The 25,567-nt window shown below is 28.6% G+C and overlaps 2 protein-coding genes across 2 annotated transcripts; one reads left to right on the top strand and one right to left on the bottom strand.

Moving 5' to 3' along the window:
• The first annotated feature begins 1,325 nt into the window (after positions 1–1,325).
• On the top strand, positions 1,326–4,886 carry LOC114185792 (uncharacterized). The gene is made up of 3 exons (XM_028073709.2): positions 1,326–1,751; positions 1,984–2,148; positions 4,326–4,886. The coding sequence occupies exons 1-3, from the start codon at positions 1,740–1,742 to the stop codon at positions 4,791–4,793; spliced, it is 645 nt and encodes a 214-aa protein (XP_027929510.1). The 5' UTR covers positions 1,326–1,739; the 3' UTR covers positions 4,794–4,886.
• A 4,765-nt stretch (positions 4,887–9,651) lies between these two features.
• LOC114185436 (putative E3 ubiquitin-protein ligase XBAT31) lies at positions 9,652–12,430 on the bottom strand. The gene is made up of 8 exons (XM_028073153.2): positions 12,036–12,430; positions 11,891–11,950; positions 11,727–11,798; positions 11,513–11,634; positions 11,293–11,433; positions 11,093–11,200; positions 10,476–10,731; positions 9,652–10,338 (listed from the first exon to the last, which is right to left on the bottom strand). Exons 1-8 carry the CDS (start codon positions 12,213–12,215, stop codon positions 9,943–9,945), a joined length of 1,335 nt encoding a protein of 444 aa, XP_027928954.1. The 5' UTR covers positions 12,216–12,430; the 3' UTR covers positions 9,652–9,942.
• Between the last annotated feature and the right edge of the window lie 13,137 nt (positions 12,431–25,567).

Below are 25,567 nucleotides of genomic sequence, written 5' to 3'. Positions count from 1 at the left end.
ATTGTCAGAACAAGTTTTTCGAAATGTATGAAATGCATTTTAGAATGTGTTTTCAATAAGAGAATTTCTGAAACAAGCTTTTCAGAACAACATTTCATGGGTTTTAGAATGATTTTTTTGTAACAACTTTTTCAGAAGCTTTCTAAAGCACTTAAAATACATTTTGGAATGAGTTCTCTAAACATGCTTTTTTTCACAACAAAGTTTTCTTCCTGTAACATCATCTCACTATAACAATGATAAGTTGGTCATTTTTTATATTGTGAGGGGTAAAATAAGAAATAGATTAACCGTAGTTGTAGCTCGTGGACCTGGGCTTGGATTTAAGTGATCATGGGAGTGGGCCAGAAAGATGTTACAGGGCCGAATAAGCAATACGATATAGATTTTTCCTATTTACACTCCTCTGTGCTTTATGTTTTTGAATTACCAAATATATCCTTTTATATAAAGAAAGTACAACCCTAAAGCCTACCTAGAGAGCTATATTAAGCAGCTTTGGGGTGTTTGTGCGGAATGTGTAGTCCAAAATTGTGCAGACAATATGCATTGTTTTGTGAAACATTTGCCGGGGTATGAGCCTAAGCGAAGCTTTTTAGAAAGTGACTCTGTTCCCTTTTTTAGATGCTTGTGATTGTCTTTTAACATAACTCAAAAGAAATTGTATCATTTTTAACCCTTTTCATAGGATCCTTGCTCACCTCACTGTCCATCCATCATTCATAATTGCCAAATACTGAAAACTTTTCTCATCTTATGGCCATAATGCTTTCCTGGCAATACTTTCTCATCTTCATGAATAATTCACATTCACTTATATTCATTTTTTTATAATAGATTAGAAGTGGGATTTAAATCTATCTCAATCTCACAGTCCTTGTAAGATGAAATTTATACCCTACTTATATACTATAAAATTGCCTTATATCTAGTCGATATGAGACTTCCAACATAATATATAAATATGTGCAAATATTATCTTACAAGTCAGTTTTGTAAGATTGAGTTAGGTCTAAAGTTCACTTCTTAAAGTGCTATCAAAGTTATACGATATAGCTTATCCTAACAAAATTGTTGTTTATCATACTATTTGTTATCGAACTATCTATTAAGATTTAATTTTACGATTAAAATGTATATGTCTAAATATGAGGGAAGTGTTTTAAAAATTCTCCATCGTCTATAGATAAAGTGAATTCATAATATATAGACGGTCAAAATCTCGTCTTATAAACAGGTTCAGTTAACTTAAAATCGTTTTCTTAAAGCTCTTCCAATTCATAACCCATCTCGAGCCAGGAAAAAAAAAAGAAAAACTAGTATAAAAATCTGGAGAAGGTTTCAATGCAGATTAATTTCTCATTTGCGGGGTTTTAAATAAACAAATATAGGGCAATGATTATTTGCACCAGTAGTTTTTATTTCATTTTTATGGCCCGTTAGTGTAACGAGACCAACGACACAATGATTCTGTTTCTCTTTATAAGTCAAAAGATCTGTCGAAAAAGCTGATGAGAATAGCCATTGGCAAAGCACTCTGAGTCAGTGGTTATGCAATTCTTTTTGACCCCATTATTGCTCTAATTACACTTATTTTCCCCACACTATATTCAGAGTCATTGTCAATAATTCGCAGTTTCCATGCTTACCAAATAACAACAAGGTGTGAACGAACGACTCCTGCAGTCCTATCTAACATCTTAGGAGGTCTTGTGCATGCTAAACAAAAACTCCAAAACATGGCTCGACAGGTACTTTTTTTTTTTTTACTGCACCATGCATGTTCGTTTTTGGAATTTTGTCACGAAATCTCCTTGGGATTGATCATGTTGTTTCCTTTCCTCTGGGATTTCAGTGGTGGGTCTGCGATGGTTTCTGATTTGATGAATACGTGGTTGTTTTTTTGTGAGTCGTTTGTTGTGGTGCCATGTGAAGTTGGTGATTTGTCTGAACAGTTTTTTGTTGCAATTGATTTGATTTTAGGATGAAGGGTGGCCACTGGGTTTATTACAGCCAGTGAATGCAAGGGTTGAATTGGTGAGAAACAGTGAAAATGCAGAGACTGGGACAGGTTCAATTTCATTCAACACCTTACTCACTAACTCTCCATCTTCTTCTACAGATTCTTCATCTGATTTAGACACTCAGGTCAGTGCAACATTATATGCTAACTTTTTCTTCTCTTCTATTATTGCATTCTTTTGTAATCTTCAAACCTGCATTGAAGTAAGTTTTGTAAATAACATAGGAATAATTGAAAACACAAAATTCAATAATTGAAGAATTGAAGAAGATTTATGGTAAAAGAATAATTTTAAAATTATAAAGAAAAAAGGGTTATTGGTTCTTGTGATTAATAGAATAAAGTAGTTGAAAATGAAAATGAATATTGAAAATTGTGGAGAAATAATTTATTTATCTAATGATATGCAGTGAGCATGTGACCACCTGACTCCACTACAATAATACAATATACTTTGATTTTTGTCTTTCTTGTGCATGCTTCTCGGACTCTTCAGCTAAACTGGTCCTTCTTTTAAAAAAATAAAGTTACAACTTGGAATAGAGTGAAAATTAAATATTCTCTCCATTTCCTCTATTTATTCTTTGTAAAACTTTCGTTTGTGTTAAAGACATCTTAAATTTTGTTTTTTCAATAATTCTCTTTCTAAGTTATATTTAAACCTATATAATATATAAATAATGAAAGCGATATGAAAAGAAAACTGAGTTAACTAATTTTAATAATAATTATCATAAAATTTAATATTTGAAATGATTTACGATTAATAATGTGCAATTAAGGGGAAAGACTCATTTTATCCATATCAATATCATCTATTAAATGAAGAGAAGAAAAATAAACAGAGCTCATATATAGGGAATTTTCTATTTTCTACTGTATAAAAAAAATCGCGAACTAAATTTCAACAACTAAAAAAGTTGGTTCTGTTGCATGTAATAATGGATAGCTACTATATTTGGTATAATTATTCAACTACATGGCAAGAGTAAATAAGCAACGTAATTAATTATTTATTGTTTATTATTTTTGTTACAGAATGAAGCTTACGTTATAAAACATATTTATAGCAAACTTTAAATCATATTATACTAAATTTCACTAAAATATAAGAGTCAAACACTGGATTTCCTTATTTTCTTAAAATGGTGTATCACTAGATAATATTACCTTTTCTTTGTTGTGATTTTTACTTTTTATAATTAAATTATTTAACAAATATTCGGAACACTAAATCTACTACTACAAGGATGTGTGCATGGATATAACTGCTGTTCTTTGATGGGAATGAAAAATGAGATAACATTTTTATAGTAATTTAATCTTAAAATTAGTTTTCATCGCAAAAATGACGATGAAAATAATTTTTTATTGTGAAAAATAGGATGAAATAATCAAACGTTATCTTCTCTATCTTTTAATTTTTGAAACAAAAAAAAAAATCTCTTTTTTTTCTAAATTTAGCTGAGCTAAATGTGCACGAAATTTTAAAGTAACAGAAGGAAATTATTATTAGTTGATGTAACTGAGTTTTTTTGTTCTTACTCCAAATGGGATTTGTTGTCATCAAAGTTTTGACTTTTTAACATAAATTACACTTTTGGACTCAGAATATTTTCAGACTTTAATTGAACGATTCCTTTTTAGTTGAACAACTAGTTTATGTACATAATTGGAACAGCTATAACAAGTATGATTCTTATGTCATACCATTTGTTTCATTCAATAGTCGGTGCATATTTTATGCACGTTACTGTCAAGGAACTCACGACATTTAATGTGCCATGAAACATTATCGGCAACCATATCTTACATTACATATCTCTTGATTTTTCCTTTGAAATTGGACTATAATTGAAATCCCTTTTAGGTGGCATTAGGTGGCCAGTCTTGTTCTAAGTATTAGTAAGTATTAGTATTATGGTGTTTGATATAGTTCCACATCATTTAGAATTGTGATATGTGGTTCTTTATATAAAGCTTGAGATACATCAGAGATAAAAATACTTCCTAGTATAATTGTAGAGGTAGACATACACATTATACGCTGAATCACGTTAAATTCTTTTGTCGTTTATTTTTCTTTTCTTATTCTTTCTTTTATTACCTTGTTCCTAACACCTATATCAAAACAGAACAAAATGCAGCTACATTAATTAAATTTAGCTATGATATGATGTTAGACGAATCAACATTGATGGACCAAACTCACAGAATAACTTAGCAATCATGTGAAGGGTTACGTTTAAGTTTGGAACATATACATTTGAAAATGTAACATGTGTGTTTGTTTTTGATTCAGTCGACGGGGTCTTTTTTTCGCGACCAAAGTACCACACTTGGGAGCCTAATGGGTGTTTCCAGCATTGTGGAAGTGTCAAGAAGATCTCTCAGAGAAACCAAAACAGAGCTCTTGAAGAGCAAAAAGAAGTTAAAGTTTTGGTCATGGTGTTTGTGTTTGGGTTGGAGGAGTACAAATTGTGAAGGTGAGAATGCCCCATCTCTGGCTCAGTTTCTTGCAGTGGAAAGAAGAGTTGCTAATGAAAATAGAAGGAACCAAAGCCTTCATTTTGAGCTTGCATTGGCTGAAACCAATATTGCAGAAAGAAATTCACTGTTTATCAATGGCACCATTGCTCCCCCTCACTCCATAAGTCCAACCCATAGCATCGGAACAGATAGAAAAAACACAGAAATAAAGCACGCTAACAACAAAGCCTCTGGTTCACTCCCACAGTTATTTTCATGCATGTGTGGAATATGTATCTAAAGTAATCTGATTTAGATTTTATATTAAAATTGTTATTTGTTAAAAAGTGGACAATCGATTTTGTAATGATAAAATAAGTATGGACTTAATCTATATGTTTCAACTTTTAATGGAATAGAGTTTTCTTCCGAAAAATATACATGAGAAAATACGATAATAGAAATTTATTAGTGTATAGTAAATTAGATTGTTAAAAAAGTTAATATTTGATGGTTTTTTTTAATGAACGTAGGAATAAAGTAATTTCAAGTTATAGATGATTTCTTTTGTGTTTGAGGTACAAGTTTAGAATATTTTAAAGAATAAAAGAGGGATTACAATGAATCTGATAGCATTTTGTTTTCTTTTTTCATTCCTTTGGTGTGTGAGTCTACAGAAGATAGAGATGACGTAATGGTTGAGTTATCCTTTGGGTAAAGCTGTTAAATTAGGCTTTCTCACCCACGCCATATTAAACTTCTCCTTCCTTCAAAATTTTAGAATCCCTTCTCTACCTCCTAAGGTTAATAGGTGAGTTAACAATACACTCTTCGGTTAAAATTAATCAAAATTCATAAAATGGATATTTATCAAATAAGATGTAATGCTTGCAATTATCTTTTAAAACTTTGAGGGATTTTAAATCAATATAAAACAAACTAACTAATATAATATAATATTATTTATATTTATAGTTTTTAAGGAGTGATAAGATGTAAATTTATAATTTTTAAGGAGTGATCATATGGAAAGGGAGGAGGGAAGGGTTGTGGCTTGGATGCCTCGATCCAAAAGGACGACCGAGACATGTATGGTTGACAGTTAATACGATTCGGGTTATCGTTTTAAATATGTAGATTTTGACGACATAAAGTTTAATAATATTTTAAAAAATAATATATTTTTCATGTTTAAGAAAAAAGTCCATGAGTTGATTCTGATTCCGAGTTTTTGACTTTGTAGGCTTTTTTAATGGGTTTTTAGTCATGTGAACTTTTTTTGTCCTAATCCACGTGGGTCAGTGTTTGGACTTGACTACATCAACAACTCTATACATTTATAGTTTTTAAGGAGTGATTAAATGGAAAGGATGGTCGAGGATTTGATACACATCTTTCTAACAATTTAGAGAAATAAGATTGATTTAATGGATTTAAAATATGTGAAAGATGTTGTGGGTTCAACTTCCTTGCTAACAAAACTAACAATTAATATTTACCGACTAAAAATATTTATAATAATTGTATAAGTTGAAATTTATTAGTATTTTAATATTTAATTAATAAAATAAATGCTCAGAATAGATTGACACTGCTTTTTATCTTATTACTGTAATATTTTCAATTTTGTTTCAATATTTTGGATTATACAATAATATTGTTGTAGATTTTGTTGTTATGTTGTTTTGTATGAGATATGATGAATCTAATCTTAAAGACATCTTAATTATCTTCAAGAATCAAGAATTGAAACTTAGATCTATCAATACTGTGTTTTTTATTAAATTCTAATTGTGTTTATTCTTTTATGTGTTTGGTCTTGAAATTATCTTCAGAAAATTACTTAAATTTTTTTTACAATTTCACTTGATATAAAATATTTGTAATTAATTAAAACATGTTTTTAATCTGTTAAACTATTAATTTCTAATTACAGAGAATATTTTAATTCATTATATATTCATTTTAATTGATTAATATTGCTTAAAATCATGATTAGTTTGAACAATATTTGAATCTGAATCCTTTGATTAAAGGGTTGAAATCATCATCCCAATCTATGGCGTGGCAAGAATTAATTTCTACTCATCCCATCATTGATGATTGTAGAATTTAATTTTTTTTCTTCAATAATTAAACTCCTGATCTCATAAATGAAGTAAATTCCTCATGTATTATGGCTGAAGCATTGAAATAAATAAATATATATATATTTAAGCGAAGGTTTTGTAGACATAATACATAATGCGTGTACGTAATGACAGATTAGTAGTTTGTAGGTACGTGTCACGTTCTTAAGTTAAGTTATCCAGAATCATGTGAATATGAAGCCACTTGGATTAGATCCAAACACATTCTTAATTATTTTCATTTTCGAAAGTCACATGTGATGCTCAATATCACCATTCTCCAAGATATTTCTTTCTGCAACTGTCGGCACACACACTGTTTCTTTATGCTACAAAATATTTTTTTTACATCGTTTCTATTTAAATATTAATTAATACGTATTTGTTTTCTAACTTTATAAAAGTCCTGTATATTATATTAATTTACTTTTATGAAAAAGTTTAATAAAAAATTAATCAACTTATATAGAAACGTAAGGGAATATAGTTACATTTTATATTATCTTATTGTTTTAACTGTGGTATCAAAATATAATATCTTATCGTGCCAGACATGTGTACAATATGATATCATTCGTGCAACATGATAACGAATATAAATAATGTGTAATAAAAAAATAAAATATAGTTTATCAATTCTATCAACAAATAACTCATGAGTCATGTATGAATTAGAAAGAAACACAATGTATGTGGAATATTGATATTCAAATGGACTTCAAATCACAGGATCAGTTAGAGTTATTATTCGTGATTTTATTAATTAGAAACAATAATAATAATAATAATAATAATAATAATAATAATAAACAATAATAAACAATAATAGCTATTAGGGAAACCACTTATCTCAACGTATCACATGTTATCCGATGTTGAACTAAAAAAAGTTGAATGACGTTGTTTGAATTAATTTAGTTATTGTATTATCTTACTGCTGAATCCGTGTATTATTTTTCTTTTAAATTAAATTGATAACTTTTGGAAAACAAGCTATTATATACATTGTCTAATAAATAAAAGGGAATACAAATGTGATAATTCTAATTGGAGTTTCTTATTCCGTTGTGTGTTATGTTTAATTATTATTTTTATAAATTTTTTATGGATTTTTAATCTTGTGGCTATATTATCACCTATGTATACTCCATGCATGTTTCTATTTTTCTAACCATCTTACAACATAACAACTTAAGTTTTATCAATGTGATTAAGCATTTAATTTAAATACTTGTACTCTTGTCATACGTTTAATGTAAATCAAGAAATGGTCGTAATTTATATAGATACATAAATATTTTAACAAAGGAAATAGGACTTCCATATGTTAAAACAAGATAATTTCATTAACGTTGATAAAGAAATCTTAACTAGCATCAATCAAAAGTAGTAAAAAAATTATATTTAACATTAATTGAGAAATAATATTAACATATATTTGTAAGTACTATGATATAAAATAACTAGAACTAACATAAAATGAAAAAAAAATCAATTAATATCAATAAAAAATATTGTATTTAACATAAAACAAAATTCGCCCTTAACATTAACTAAAAAAATTAAAGTAATGTTGTTAAAAGAAATAACCTTTATAAAGAAAACTTTTGAAGGTAACAATAAAAGAAATAATCACAAACGATTTTTATATAAAAAAATTGCCAACATAAATAAAAATAAAAAGAACTATGCCACACACTAATGATATTTCAATTCTAATAGAACAGACAACATTTCAACTAAAGTCAAGTTGACAATTAGTATCTACCGATGCATATGGATTTTAAATTCTTTTTTTAAGAAAAAATTGAAATTATATAATTTTAAAGGATCAAATTTCTCTTAAATTTCTAAACTTTTTTTTAATTTATTATCAACAACGTATTTTATCATTAACTACTTCAAATTTTTCTAGCCTATAAAAATAACATGATATTTTCAACTTTCTTGACTTTGACTATAAATTTAGTTAGATAATGTTATATTTTTAGTATTTGTTTCTCAACCAATTAACATGAAGCATATTTGATTGTAAATCTCATAATATACATTAAATGTCTGATGGATGAGTTCAAAAAACTGAAGGTCCGTGTTCAAAGCTCTAAACTCAACTCAAACTATATTCCAAGATCAATCAAGTAGTTGACCAAGACTCTCAACTCGTTATAAACCCAAATTTAACCTAAAAGTTAAATATTAGTCTTATAGTCAAATTGAATCCACAATAAACCTAAAAAAATTAACTAACTCACTCAAGATATCACCGTTTGAATAAACCAAATCTAGTATTCAAATTCCTCTCCTATTTACAACAGTACAATTTATCTCAATAAATATTCAGAACTCTCTTCACTGTGCCATGTAAAAGCTTTCTGATATATCAAACACATGATTTTCTTTAATCTGGTAAATAATATTATTGGGTTGAATTATTCAATCCTTGCTTTTAACATACGGCTTCTACAAGCATAATTGATTATAAGACATCACTTGTAAGTTGTTTTGTTTGTGAAATAATTTAAATTTGGATAGTTTGTGGGTCTGGAAGGACGGGTCAAACACGTTCGGTTCTGCAACGCAGCATATAGAGAAATGACACATACCCATGCATATATGTACTCAACTTTCCTTCTTTGTTTTTTCGCCATGTCTCTTTCTGTTTTCAGTTTTTGGTGTGAAAAAGTCCCAACAAACCCGGTTGGTGTACGTGGTGGCCACCCCAAATTATTTGACCCTTCATTGGATCAATCGCATCTCACCACACCAAACTGCAACACTTGTATTTTTACACACAAATTACATCATCCTAATCAAGTGCACTAACGAACCCATTCACCAAGGAGACATCATCACGTGACAACCAACATAAGACTTTGTCTTTCTCTTTTTGTACCTTTTTGCTTATATCATATCGGTACAAAGAAATAAACCAGATGCAAATAAGCAATCCATTTTCCCATGATATTATTGACTTTACTGGGATACGTATAATAGAATAAAAAATAAAATTATTGACGATGCCCAAAATCATCGATGCGGATGCAGATGCAGGTGATGCTTCTTCATTCTCAAGTAATAATCATAATAATAATAATACTACTACAACAACACGACATACCCTTCTCCTGTTCCCTACAACAACACTTGGTAGGTACCTACCGCCAACTTCGCTTCATTTCATTTCAACTCACTTTGCTTATTTCCCAAAATTACATAATATTCCTTTACTTTTTAACTTTGATTTTTTCCTTGCCGGTTAAGCACCTATCTTGATTCTTTCTTCCCAATGTGAGAATCATTTGTTACCACAAGCAATTGCCGTCACTGTTTATCGACCCACTCAGCAGCAATCCTCCCTGAGCTGCGGCTACCCAACTTCCCGAATGAACTTACACTGGATAACCCCTTGAAGCTGCTGCTACCACTGTCATTCAGGTTTCTGAATTTCTTCGATGTCTTGTTCAGCTTCGAACAGTTCGTGTCAACACCGTCTAGATCAGTTTCATCATGGTATTCTGTTTTCACAACCACTAGTCTTGTTATGGCGCTTCTACAGAATGGACAAACCGGTGGAGTGAGACATGCTGTGGCAGGGTTCGGCTTGTTGTGGCAACACAGGGCTAGTGTGCATTGTGCACACATCTGGTGCCCACAGCTCTGAACTTCGATTGTGCATGCCTGCTCGAAGCAGATGCAGCATAATTCCGACTCACTAACCTGCAAAATATCTCATAATGATCAAAATGTGATTTTTTTTTTGAAAAATGAAGTCTTAGTAACTATATTTCCATGCTCTGATTTGATTGAATTACGGAACAAAGTTGGTGTTTGATATGCAGAGGGTGAGAAATTACCTCAGACACATCATCGGTTACCCCATCAGAATGTGATGGGGATGGAAGAGAGTAAGCGCTCCCTTTCAATATGTTTTTCTCCCTTTCTCTGTTTGCATCCATCAAGGCCTGTTCCAATAAAGCTTTAGCTTCAGGATTAAGCTCGCTGATGAACTTCAATGGAGACGGCCAGACAAGAGGTTCTGCAGATGTAGGATTCAGCAATGATGCACAGGCTCCGTGTTTGTGTTTCAGAGCAACCATGTATGGTATCCGCCTGCATTAACACGCCAACTACGCGTTCTGAGAGTCTATAATGAGGAAAAGACGCAGGGTAAAACTTAAATGAATCTACCTATAATCGACCTAATCGTTAAATGAGGTAAGTTGCTCATAAAGTTAAGAAAGTTGCGATAGGAAAATGCCAGATGAGTACATTCAAGGGCCCATCAGAGAAAACCAACGATTTTCCTTTCCTAAAAAACATAACAATTTACACTACGAAGATAAACAATCCATAACCCAATAAACCCCAAAAATCAAAAATTAAACACGTCTAGATATATCACTCTAAGTCTCAAAACCGGTAACCCCCTTTCTCGAAATGGTGAGAATTGAGCTGAGAAACTGCACTATACCCAGATGCATCGCGGTGAAGACGATCTGCACCCCATGCCAACAATTCACGAATGCAATCCAGAGATCCCCCTCTAGCTGCTAGATGAAGCGGAGTACTCCCGGGACAGCTGAAAATAGCAATTGATTACTTACTTCGCGAAACAGAACAGAAAAACACATTAGGTTCAATCATTCAAACCACTCTCTGATAGATCATTACCCATATCCACCGGTTGAAGCACAAACAAGAGCTCCACTGTCCAACAGAATATGTACACATTCAGACCGTCTCTGACGAGCCGCCAAGTGCAATGGCGTTGCACCCTTTCCATCTCTAATATTCACAAACCGCGCAAACCCCCTGAAACGAATTCAAAAACACTAAGTACCTTAAGGCAAACACCATACAGAAATCAATAGTTAAACAGAAAAGGGCAAACCAAGAAGCAGCCACTGGACTAGATTGAGCAGCGGAAAGAATAGCCTTAAGGCAAGAAGAATGACCGTAGTATGCGGCATAGTGTAAGCAGGTTCTCCCGGAAATGGTATCAAACATTAACACCTGAAAATCGCACGATTCAGTTTCCAAATTGATTAATTCATTCGTGTCATCAAAGGATAAGATTACTGAAATTAATGAAATCGAAAGATTACATTAGCTCCGGCTTGAAGAAGCTTCTCGACACACGCGATGTTCCCGTGCATTGCTGCCAACATAAGCGGAGTCTGAAGCATTGGCGACACACAATGAAGGGTAAGCAAAGATAGCATTTTTATAAAAAAAATGGGAAACCATAGATACAGAGCAGAAGGCATACCTGTTTGTGGCGATTCAAAACATCTGGATTGAGAGATCCATCCAAAAGCCTAGAGAGAATCTGGAAGGAAGAGAAGAGAATCGTAAAGAAGAGAAGTGGCGTGAAGAGAACGCGGGAGAGAGTGAGAGAGGAAAAGGGAAGGAACCTCGATCTGGGCATTGGCTGCGGCAATATGAAGCGGAGAGTGGCGATCGTAGAGAGTGGTTTGGTGGAAGAGAGAGGGGTCGGCCTCTAAGAGTGTGGTGACAATTTGGAGGTCACCCTGTTGCACGGCGGTGAAGAGGCCGTGGTCATGGTTGGGCGTGCAACTAAGGGTCTGACCCATGGGAGAGAGAGGTGAAGAATGATTCACTCCACCTCTTGTGGGTTTGGGTGCGCCACCTTGTGTGGTGGCTTAAGGTGCTATAAATAAATGAACAAGCTTGATTCACATTGAAGGTGTATGGTGTAAGTAACTGTGTTTTGTTGTGGGAGAAGACAGTGGCAAAGGTTTTAGAGAGAGAAGAGTAGCTGACCGTGTCAGTGATTAGCAGTTACTGAGAATGACTTGGGACAGCAGTCAGATTTAGCTAGCTAACTTAGCTACCCAGATAAATCAAATGAGATGAAATTAAATAATAATAATAATAATTATTATTATTATTATTATACATTACACTCATTAGAACACAGGGTCCCCACCTTCACTTTCTTTTCAAACATCATCACTGTTTACTCATTTTATCTACTGCTTATCCTTTTTCTTAAAGGAAAAATAGTGTAATCATGGTGATGTAACAAATGATGAACCCCTTTTTTTATTTATCCATCTATTTCTGCTAATTATGAATCCTTTTTAGCACTATATTTAAGTACGCTTTGTAAAGTTAGTTTTTGTATTTCTTTTTTCGTTCCACGTATTTTATCATTCTTATTATATGCTTCATTAAAAAATGAACTTTGTAATGTATAAATATAAATACCTATTTTTGAAAAATTTAACTCTTTTATATTATCTTTCCTTTCAATTAAATGTGACATTTTACAATCCCTCTTTTTGAAAAGGCAAGTGAGGAAAAGGAAAAATAAAATAAGAGAGTAGATAAAGTAGAACAAATTTAAAGCTATTTGAGAAAGACGAAAAAAGAAACACTTGTTTTTTCTTTTCTTTTTTTTTTACGTTTTTAAAATGATACCAACACTAAAATTAATTGCGGTGGTTTTAAAAAGCTTATTTTGAACCACCCGAACAAAGATTGTCACAACAATTATGGCACGCGTCTACCATGTTCAAGTCTAACAAGTAAATAGAAAAAAGAATGTGACTTTTTTTACCCCTTTTTTTTATTTTCTCTCCTTCAACTTAAATTTATTCAACCAAACAATCATATTTTTCGACTCTTTAAGTTGTATATTCACTTTTTCCTATTTCTTCACCATTTTTGGTTTATCAAACAAAACTTCAGTGAGAGTTTTTTCACAAAAAAAAAAAGTTTTTATTTAAAATGAATCAAATCATGTATCGCCTAAGTCTCCAAGAAGTTGATTTGGAGTAGCGTAATTTAAATTTATGAATTTTATGTTAAAAAAATTATAATCAAATTCAATACTACTTTTTTAAACTAATAAAATTACGCTTTATATTTAATTTTAATTGTAAATGAAATATACTTAGTCTGACTTGTATGTAGTCAAAATTATGATTAATCTCACAACAATTTTAATATATATAAAAGGTGTGACCGTAACATTTTAAAATTGAATTTAAGAGGAAGTTTTATTGATAACTCGAGGCCTCTCTTGATGATAAAAAGAATTTTTAAAATGAAATAATTAAGAGCATTGTAATATATACATCTTTAAACATCTCATATTTTAATATTTAAGTGTGTATTTACATGTTTAAACATTTGTTACATAATAGGACAATATTATATTTATAGATTATAATTCAGACATGCTCCTAAATTTGTAATAACTTTCAACGATCTTCTTCCATTGGTTAAAGAAGAAAACATGTTAAACTCAAAGAGGGATGGACTGGTTTTTAAACAAAAAATGACTTTTTAAAATTTCAAAAACATAATATTTTGTAGACATATTAAGAATGAGAGACAATGTTAAATACAAAAGACAAATTAAAGGCAATAAAAATACAAAACACACAATATATTTATAATGGTATAATTGTACACAAATCTACAACCAATTATCCAGCAACCTGAATTGGATTTTCACAAAAAAATGACAAGAGTTAGATTACAACTACACCTTAATAACTTACACTTTAGACACACACAAAAACTTGAAAAATCATTCAAGAATTACAAAAACAAAAATAGTCATGCTACACATAATTACCTCAAAATTCACCACATATGTAAAGTACAAGAAAATGAATGAAATTAACAATAAAAAGACAAAAAATAAAAAACTTATCACCTAAAATGTGATTGACATTACAATAAGAACCTATAGCATCATCAGTCTCTTATGAATCTTGAGCAATCTTCCTTTGAAAACAAATGAAAAATGTAAAGAATACTTAAGGATTTTGTTAGAATCAAACAACAGAATATTTCCGTTTGGACAAAATCCAATATGGAGGGTGAGAATTTGTTTGTTAATAAAAATCATATTTTTTAAAAGTGTTATCCTTTTTAATATCAAATTTCAATTAAAAACATTTCCTTTAATATAATCAACAAATAATTAAAATAGTATGGGAAGAGAAAATTGCACATAGTATTTTATAATGGTTTGGATCAAAAGACCATATGTCTCTAAAAAAGGATTAACTCAAACACTAAAAATAGGCTGGTTAAAAATAGAAATAAGAACAATTTAGGATAGAAAACACCCCTCTTGAAATCACAAAAGACCCATCCCTTGAAATCCATAAGGGATGAACACTTCCTTTGTGTTCCACAAAGGATGAAGACACCCCTTTTGAATCACACTAGAGATGAATAAACTCCTTCCTTTAATCCATAATAAATAAACACATCCTTTGAATCACACAAAGGATGGACAACTTATCCTAATAACAACAACAACACTCAATCACACGAGAATCCACTTGGTAAAAGTTAATGTTTTACCCACATTAGGTTTTCATAGCCTTTTCACATAGAGTTCTCAAGTACTTAAACTTCTTTAACTTAACTTTTGTATCTTGAAATGAAAGTCTGCCACTTTATTTATAGAAACCATTTTCAAAACTAGATCAAGAAACATAAGATTTAAGTCACAATTATCGCCGATAATCAATTATCATAGAAAATTTTCTAAAAACATTTTTCTCGTTATGATCACAAAGGTTTTTCACATAAATCACTTTTCACCGAGATAATCGATTATCACTAAGAATAATCGATTATTCTAGTGTTAGTTGCAAAAGCAAAAAGTTGTGTGTTGCTGCTTGAGATTTACCTTTTAACTAATGACCTTTTACATTTACTATTTTAGATGATATACACAAATTACATGGCTTCAACAAATAAAATTATAAAACTTTAAAATAACTCTTGATTCCAAATAATCTTTAACTCTCTAATATTTCTTCATGAATCATCATTAAGTCTTCCACATTTCTCCGGAAGTCATCATCAAAATTATTTATTGAAGCAAGATGTCAATTTTTTTTCTTTTGTCAACATATTTAACTCACTAAAGAGATGTCTAGATTTGAAAAATATGAAAATGTTAGTTTAAAACAAAGAGAACTTCTTTTTTGTAAGGTTTTGAAGTAACTGTATGATATACTCAATTATTTTTAAATATAATCGATTAATATATTCTTCGTGTTATCCATAAATTATTTTGAACCAACATAATGAAATTTTTTTAAACATAATCGATTAGATGTTTTAATACAATTAATTATTGTAAAAAATAATTGATTATTTATGAAACATGTGAAAATTATATTTTAACAAGGATAATCGATTTTTTTAAAATAATCAATTATTATGTTAAGAAAAAACATAAAATCAATTTTCTAATGCAAATTCACTTTAAACTATCTCATAGATTCATTTATACTTTACATTTTGCACAAATTAAGATAATGAATCATAGATAAAGAAACCAACAATTAGATACGTCATAAAAAATCAACAACAAATCAGCACTTTGTGAACACCGTTTCTAAAATTTCCAAAAAAGAAAAAAAAAAAACTCATTATATAATAGGAGGCTATGGTATATTTATAAGTAATAAGTTTAGGGTTCTAACCATAATTTTCAACTATTTTTCTTCGGTTTCTGTAATTGGTGATGTGATGATGTTTTTATTTTATTTTATTTCTACGAGCTTTAGATATCCATAATTTTCTCATAAACTTTAATTTTATTTATTTATTTTCGTCGTTAATGAAGTTCTATACTTTTCAAGATTTCCACTTGTAATTATCCGTTTTTTCCATTTTAAGACATCATTTTAATAAATCAATACAACGTGAAATTAACAATTCCATGAAAAAAGAAGAAGAAGACATTCATTTGTTCATTTATGTTTAAAATAGCATTCACAATCAATAAAGAATATCTTTAAATATAAAGTTGCTTTTTATTTAAGATTTATTGATTATTCTGATATTGATTGAATTCAATCTAGTTTTGATAAAAAATCTTATTCGATATGCAAAGAGTACGAATATTATTCGATTTTTAAATGGAATATGAGCATAGAATTAATATGTACCAATTTACCTGTTTCTGTTTTATATTCATTCCAAAATTAGTATTTCTCTCTTAAATTATTAAAATATATTTAATTTAATAAATATTTAAAAGATTATGTTAATTTTATTTTAGTCTGTAACTTATTACAAGGAAATATGTTTAATTATTTGTATTATCTTTATAATTACTTGATACTTTTATTTAAATATTTATATAATTATAATTGTTTTACTGTAACTTTTATTTTTTATAAAAAAAAATATTTAGTTCATATTTAAAATAATAAAATAACAGTTGGAATACAATACCTTTTTTTTTTACTCATAAGAATAGGAACATATCCAATGATTATAAGTATACAAATGAACCTAAATTTTATTTTAAAAATAGAAATTAAATATTTAAATTCCTTAAACTCACATTCATTTTACCCTACCCATTTTTGATTCCTTATATTTGAAAGATAGCACCCAATAGTTAAAAGTATAGCACTTAGTCTTTATTATTGAGCAGTTTTATGGCATCTTTCTTTTGTAATCTGGTCACCTTCTCAACACCACAAGATTCCTTCCCCATATGATGTGTTCTTAATCATTCAATCAACTTGTTATTCTCCTCCTAATTCACTTTAATTATCCAACAATCCATTTCATTAGCGAAACACTTAATTTATTATTGTAATTACCTCTTTTTATATTTCTTTCTATATGTTAAACTTACAGAAGATGTTTCATTAAAAAGATACAATACTAATAAACATGAGTTCAACCTACGTATAAAAAATTAATATCACTCATAATAAAAAATTTTAAGATTATAAATTTATAAATTTTTATTTTTATATAATATTATTTTTTCTCATTCGATTTAGACTTACCTCGAACCTTTTCATTATAATAACAATTGTTTAGATCTTAGATTTGTTGTGTTCAGCACTATGAATTCAGACAAATAAAAGGTGCTACCTGGTCCCTTCAGAAGATAAGTAGAGGTATTAGAGATATGCATCGATAATCGCAAGATTCGATTTTCCCATCCTAAAAACTATAATTTTCTTATTCCTAATTATTATACACAAATGTACAATGGTTCACTGAACACTGCCCTTATAAAAAAAAAATAATTAAGTACAAAATCTATTATTTTATTAGTGTTTGTTTAAAAATTATAAATAATTCCAATTTGAAATGTTTTATTGATTTCAGAAATAAAGAGTAACATTGTAAGAGAGTTAAATTACAAATATTACAAATAGTTAAATCATCTTTCTTAGACATATCAACTGCTAGTTAATTTTTAGATGTCTAGTTTAACTCTGAATTGATAGAAATGAGATAAATATGTCTGATTAGTTAACTCTTTTTCTGATCGGATCTTGTTTATCTTAAAATTAATCATAAAAAATTAAGCTTACGTGCTAAACGAGATTCATCGCATTAACACTAAGACGACAGATACATGAGTTCTTCTTGTGTTGTTTCAGATGTTTAAGTTCCTTGTGTACTTTGATTTCAAATAATTCCATTTATATTAAATATCAATTTATCTCATTTATTTTAAAATGATCTTGATTTAAACCCCTTAACTTCAATACATAATGGATGATACATAAACACATTTATAAAATTTAAAGTTGTATCATGTGTAAACATCTCGTTTATTTAAAGTTAAAATTTAATAATTGTAGCTGTACAACTAATTATATGTAATATCAACATGACTCTCTCAACTTCTTACATGGATATGTCATCTAGTCAAATCATCTAATCTAATATACCATGCCCAATTCAATATACTTATAAATAATATTCAAACCCGAAAATGTTAAAATATACATAATAAAGTAATTAAACTTATGAATTAATTAAATGAACATAAATTAGTTTTACTTTTAATCCATTTATTAAATCCAAATTTAGTTCACATGTGTATGAACATTTATATTTATAATTCAAAATTGTTTCTTTTGCTCGAGAGTTGATTATTCTTTAAACAATAATAATAAAAAGCTTAAATCACAACAAACTTTTAAGAACATAAGGTCTATCAAATGAATTAACATTCTCACCAAAAGTATTAGTAAAGTATGACAAAGTGCATATATGTTTAACTAATAATGATTTTGATAATAGTTGCACTTCTTGTTGAATTATTTCCATGACTTATTATCTATGTTTGATAAAAATATAAAACATGAATCAATTCTAAGATAGTCTTAAACAAATTCGCTTTGAAAAAACTAATTTTATACTTTTTTTTGAACGTCGTAACATTTTTGTTGGGAAATAATCAACTATATCATCGATTATATTTAAACAATTAATTATATCAGTCAATAATCTTAAAAATCTTTTAAAAATAAAGTTCTATATACTCTTTGCATTTCTTCCATTCTTTTTTTAAAAAAAAAAATAGAACCTTGTTATTTTATTGAAAGAGATATTGTAAGAATCGTACGTTACATATTGTTCGAATAAAATGTACTCCAAATTCATTGGAAAGGTTATCATGGAATAATCTATCAAATATTATGTGATATATTTATTTTTCTTGTTATATGGGTTGATATCCTTTGCACCGTACATGAATTAGGTAATTAAATATTCTCATTACCTTTGTATATATTTGAAGAATGTGACTTGTATATCTTGTTTTAGTTACATAAATCTCTTTATAGTAATTGGATAGTTTAAGATTTGTTTAGTATAAAAATTTAGTTAAGGTTGTTCGAATTAATTGCATATAAATTTAGGAAGTGTCGAATCAATATAAAAATATTTGTGTGTTCATAAGTTTTTTATTTTTATTTGTTATTCTTGATGATCATCAACCATTGAATTAAATTTTTTATGCTACCAACAATTTTAAGTAAATGTTTACTTTGAATTTATAAAGAATTATTTCTTTAACCAAATTCATCCCTTTTGATTGTATTTTTAACCTTTTTTATATAAAAAATAAATGAATGAAAAAATAACATTTTTCAACTGCTTGATTGGTGAAACTTTGAAATCTTTGCAAATATGAATAAAAAATTAAAAGTAAAGAAATTTTATAGTAAAATAAATTACTTTAAAACAAATTCTAATTGATTAAAAATGAAATTCTGATTAATTAAAAATGAAATGATGATTAGTTGAAAATGGTATATTTTTAATCACCTTTTTAGCTAATGAAATTTATTTGTAGAGAGACATAAATAACTAGTCGAAATTAGAGAGATATTAGAGAATCGAGAAAACTAAAAAGAAAAGGCAAGTGGAGTCAAAACGAAAAAAAAAAAGAAAAAAAAAAGTCCGACGAGCTTTCGGCTCAAAGTAAACTATGTGAGATTCATTTATTTCGTTGAAAAGTCTCTCTTATATATGAACTTTTCTCTAAAACAACTTTTAAAGAAAGAATATATTTTTTAATAAATTAAAACTAATATTATAAACAAATAAAAAAACATTTTTTTAAAATAGAAGAAAATTTATTTTTACCGAGTAACTTATAAGTAAAGAAGTTATAATTTGTTGAAATTTTAATTGAATTGCTTATATTTTAAATTAAAAAATAAATGTGTCTAAACCTGCTAAATAATGTTATTGAGGAACAAACGCATGTGAAATGGATGAAAATGAAAGAAAAATAGAGATTTGAAAGTAGGGTCCACTTGTTCACAATTTGGTAGGAACTAAGTGTTGTTTGTATTTATTAAAAGAGCCATCGTATACTTTTTGTCAACACAACAACCACTTTTCTTCGATTTCATACATAAAATGAAAAAATCTATGGAATTCAAAAATGGAGATCATCCTAACTCGGCTGCTCAAGACACGGTCAACTTTACTTTTCTATCGTTTAATAAAATAAAAGTACGTGATTTTTCCACAATCATATTGCTTCATCTAAAACTTTTCTCTATTTTTTCTCTTTTGGTAAAAATTACACAAAAAGTTTATATTATTTGGGGCATGCTTTTTTTTATTAAAAGTAAATATAGATATTATGAGTTATTTTCTTACAAATTTATCTCAGATTTCCAATAAAGAAATATCTCGATACATATTTAGTGTTATAGATGAAAAAAACAATTGTATAATTAAAAAAAATAACTGAAATAGAAGACTTGAAAAAATTATGAATATAGGTAAGTTGTGTCATATTGACACAATTTTTTAGAAGAAATCATATTAGAATGACACAATTATAGTACAAAATATTTTTATGCTCAAGTCGTATTAATGTGACATAAATTTTGTTTAGTAAATTTTAAACTGAAATGATGTTAAATAATATAAATTGTGTTAGAGTGACATTTCAATCTGCGTCACTTTAGTATGTCTTCAACTTTAAAATTAGGGTTAAATATGTTTTTGGTCCCTTAACTTTCAGTGAATTTTGAAATTAGTCAATTTTGAAACTTTTGAGCAATTTAGTCCTTTATCTTTGAAAATATGTGGGTTTAGTCCTTTTAATCAAATTTTGTTAAGTTTATTTGACATTTCAAGCGCATTTCATAATAGTATTTGACTTTACATTAAAGAAAAAGAATGTGTCAACCAATATAAACAAATCAAATACCATCGTGAAATGCGTACGAAACATCAAATAAACCTAATAAATTTTAATTAAAAAGACTAAATTCACGTATTTCAAAAGATGAAGGACTAAATTAGTATAAAGTTTCGAAATAAATAAATTTTAAAATTTACTAAAAATTAAGGGACCAAAAACATATTTAACCCTTAAAATTATTTTCAACTACAAGTTACGTCACTTTTAACACAATTATTTCGTAATAAAGACATGTCATTCGCGACTAACTTATTCTTGTCATTTTTTTAATCTATATATTTGTATAATTTTTCTAAAAGATTGCAGTGCAATTATGTTTTTAGTGTTAAATACACTTTAACTTTATTTTGGATGGATTTGATACTACTTTTGGAACAAAGCCAAGTTTTTAGTGAGAAGTGTAAATTGAATCTATCATTAGGATGGAAGCAAATAGTAAATGATGGCTATGAATTTTTATAAGTATATTTACTTAAGCATGCTTAATGATGCTTAGCATTTTAATTGGGTTAATGGAGGAAAAATTCCTTTTTGTAGTGAGAATGATATGACTGGGATGGTGTTAGCTTTTTTATTTTATTGTTATTATTATTACTATAACGGAACCTAATCTTTCAACTTTATTCTTGTCTTTTCTTCTATAACAGGAAAGCCTTTGCTTGAAGAAACAACCCCGTTGAAACCATATTTCCGCAAGAAGGAAACTTCGACAAGTTACGTGCCTACATCACCAAATACACAAAAATTAATTATTACAATATTTTAATATAAAAATAGGAAACATTTATTATAACATATATATATATATATATGTATATATATATATATATATAAGTAGTTATCTAAACAATAAAAATAAAATTGTTCAACAAAAACATGTATATCAGAAAGTTATGAAATTGTTATATAAATTGAAAAACATAAAATTCAGTCGTTGTATTATAGCATTACCAACAACAATCAACATTTTTGTTTATCATATTTGTGCGTTTTTAATTGTTGATATTGTCATTGTCAATCCATTAGCATAAATATCTCCAACCATGTCACTGTCATTCCTCGTTGCTTGACCTTAAAGTACGATAAAAAAAAATGGTACACATTTAAATTTTACTTTATGCACCCACTCAATTTCTTTAGGCACCCCTCAAACTTTCCAAATGACCACTTTACTCTTCAGAAAATTGACTTCAGATTAGAATTCCGGAAGTTTTCCTGAACAATATTTCCGAAACAAAAATTTTCAGAATATGATTTTCGGAACAAAACTTTCCTAATATATAAAATATCTTTCAGAATAAATTTTTTGAAATGGTGATTTTGAAAAGAATTTTCTGAAACTCATAAATATCTTCTGGAATGAGTATTCGAAATACTAATATATGAATTGTGTTTTGTAAAAAACTTTGCACAATACATGTAATATGATTTGAAAAAATCTTTTCCAGAATGAGTTTTTTTTTTTTTTTTTTCTGTATTTTCTCTCTTCTTTATCTAGAGTTCTCCGTCTCTTCCTCTTTTGCGCACACGATGGTGGAAGCGGTGGTGGTATTGTGAAGGTGCAGTTAGTAATTCTGGGAGTGCATAAAGAAATAGACGTATATTCTATATTAGCCCAATAAGCAATCCCCATTTGGGTCAAATATTTTGAATGTCTTCTGGGTCAATTTGAGGGTTATTGGGATTGAATCAAAACTTTCTTTTGCTGGGTTTCTCAAAGACAGAAGATAATTTTATAATTATCTTGGAATTGAAAATTTATTTTCCTTTTGATCTCCATCCTTAATCGGTAAATGTATATTCGCAGTAATTGTGTTCGTATACTGTTTTTTTTTTATTATTTTAGATATTTGTTAAATGTTTTTTCACAAAAAATAAAGATCATATTAAAGAAAATAAAAAATTCAATGTAACAAGGATATATTTTTATAATTGCATAAATTTCAAAGCAAAATACCACAGGTTTGACCTTTTGAGATTAAGAGTTAGTCATTTTTTTTATGAAAAAAGTAAATAATACGTAATTTTTTTTAAAAAAAGTAGAAATAATTTACATTATTATATTTAATAAAATTGAAATTCGTGTTTTATCAAATATAATATACCCTTTGAACGACACTACATAAATGGAAGAATTTGTAGTTAATGTTGTGATTGAAAGTATATTTTAGGATTTTGATTTGAGTAAATTTTGTAAATATTAAACAACTAAGTTTGAGAGAATAAACAAAAAATTATAAAAAAAAGCAAATTAAATATTTTTCAAACGACACTAAACTAAGGATAAAAAAAATAAAGAAAATAATTTTTTTAAGTCAACTAATAAATTATATGTGTTTTATTAATTTAAAATGAAAATGAGTATATAGACGAATATGGAGCATGACTGACACAAGAATAGGGACGAATATAGAACATGGACAAACGGATATATACGTACACATTTTTTTGTTTTCATACCAAATTTATCCGCATACTTTTTAGAATTAATTGACGAATTAATTCTATTAGTGACTTATTTAAAATATTATAATGGTTCAATTGTGATTTAATAAAATATAAAGATTTATTGGTTATTATTATGGGAAGTGATAATGAAATAAAATAAAAGATAAAGATAAAATAAAACTAACTTGATGGACGTTGGTTTATAAAAAGAATTGGGATTCTGGTCATAAGGTTCTTTTCACGGTAACCCAACCCATCAATAACGTGTGAGAAGAGAAAGAAAGACAAATAGATAGATTGGGAAACGGTGGTTGAAGAGCACACAAGATTATAAATTTGAAAAACGCATATTCACAGGATCTCTCATGGATCAAGGTTAGTGTTTTATTATGTTTTATGGAGTGAGAATCATAACTCTTAAAGATCCTTAATTAGTTTTACATGTGTTATCAGAGTAAGGTTGTAGGATTTATGATTCTTCTATTATGTGATGTTTCTCCCTTATGATGTTTTCCCTGATACTATAAACCCTAATTTAATTTTATCCCAAATCTTCGTGAACTCTAATTATTACTCAAGGATTTATAATTTAAATGCTTTATGAATATTTTTAAATTATGTATGAACACTGCCGCTGCCACTGGCACCCCATTCTGCTGCTGCCACAAACAAGTTGTGCCGTTATTGTTATTGTGAAGTTTGAAAGTTGTTTAATTTCGAATGAAAATATAATGAACTGTTACGTGGCATTGAAAAAATTGATGAAAAAACTGTTGCATGAACGTGAATTTGGAATGAATGCAAGTGAATGGCATAAAACTAGGTGAACGTGTGTTATTATTGTGTGAACGTGCCTATTGAAAGTTTTCCAAATTTCATACCGTGTGAACATGGTTAATCAAGATTTAAATTAAAGTTTAATGTTTTTATTGATTTATGTCACCAATAAATTAATATTAATTATTTTATTTATATAAATAATTAATTATTTTATTTTAATTTGTAATAATATTTATGTTTGTTATTGTTAAATTAAAATTAATGAGGATGCTATATAAAGTTTATAGCAATTAAATGTATGTGTATTTATTTATTTGAAATTAAGTATGATAAATTTTGTTAGTCACCAAAGTGGTCAAAATTTTAAAGTTTATATGATTTCAAATTATTAATGTTTTTTATTTTAACTACCCATAGTATGGATGCTAAATTATGAATAATTAAATTTATGGGTTAATTAAAATTCATTAATTATAAGACATTTAAGGATCGCCCAAAGGTTGATTAATTATTCTCATAATTAATGAACATGATTGTAGATAATTTTGTATGCGTCACTAGTTTTATTTATATACCCAAAGGTAATAGGTGATTCTAGTTGATGCATATTTTAATTATCAATAATTTTATAATGTGATTAGCATCATTATGTTTATGTTTGTGTATTAGTGGATCTCCCAAAGGAGAACATTAGTATGCATAGAATGATTATTTATATCTGAATCTGTTTTTACGTTTAGTTTTATGACTCAAAGCATTAATGTTAGGCATGTGTTAATTGTAGTCTCTGTTCCGGTATCTTTACACGCGCATGCTTCGTCTGTTCCAGTCTTTAATGGGTTGAATTTCCCTGACTGGAGTGAGCAAGTCCAATTTCACTTAGGTGTGTTGGATCTTGATCTAGCTCTTCTAGTTGAAAAGCCGGCTGCTATCACGGATGCTAGTAGCAATGAAGAGAAAGCCCATTACAAAGCCTGGGTAAGATCAAACAGACTTAGCTTAATGTTTATGAGAATGAGCATAGCAAACAATATAAAGTCAGCTCTTCCCAAAACTGATGACGCAAAAGAATTTATGAAATTTGTGGAAGAGCGCTCCCAAACTGCTGATAAGTCTCTCGCTGGGACACTGATGAGTACGTTGATCACTATGAAGTTTGACGGTTCGCGTACCATGCATGAGCATGTGATCGAGATGACAAATATCGTAGCAAGACTTAAGTCT

This window comes from Vigna unguiculata, chromosome 5, assembly GCF_037176805.1.
Source record: "Vigna unguiculata cultivar grain cowpea cultivar isolate G323 ecotype 2 chromosome 5, ASM3717680v1, whole genome shotgun sequence".
NCBI lineage: Eukaryota > Viridiplantae > Streptophyta > Magnoliopsida > Fabales > Fabaceae > Vigna > Vigna unguiculata.
This window is presented reverse-complemented; position numbering and strand designations above follow the sequence as displayed.

What these genes read in the sequence shown, in the direction of transcription:
- LOC114185792 (XM_028073709.2), top strand. An exon ending in CATCTGATTTAGACACTCAG is followed by an intron (nt 2,149 to 4,325) that starts GTCAGTGCAACA and finishes TTTTTGATTCAG; the next exon opens with TCGACGGGGTCTTTTTTTCG.
- LOC114185436 (XM_028073153.2), bottom strand. Translation starts at nt 12,215, where the DNA reads ATGGGTCAGACCCTTAGTTGCACGCCCAACCATGACCACGGCCTCTTC. An exon ending in TTCTTCAAGCCGGAGCTAAT is followed by an intron (nt 11,635 to 11,726) that starts GTAATCTTTCGA and finishes TGCGATTTTCAG; the next exon opens with GTGTTAATGTTTGATACCAT. An exon ending in AGTCCAGTGGCTGCTTCTTG is followed by an intron (nt 11,434 to 11,512) that starts GTTTGCCCTTTT and finishes AATTCGTTTCAG; the next exon opens with GGGGTTTGCGCGGTTTGTGA.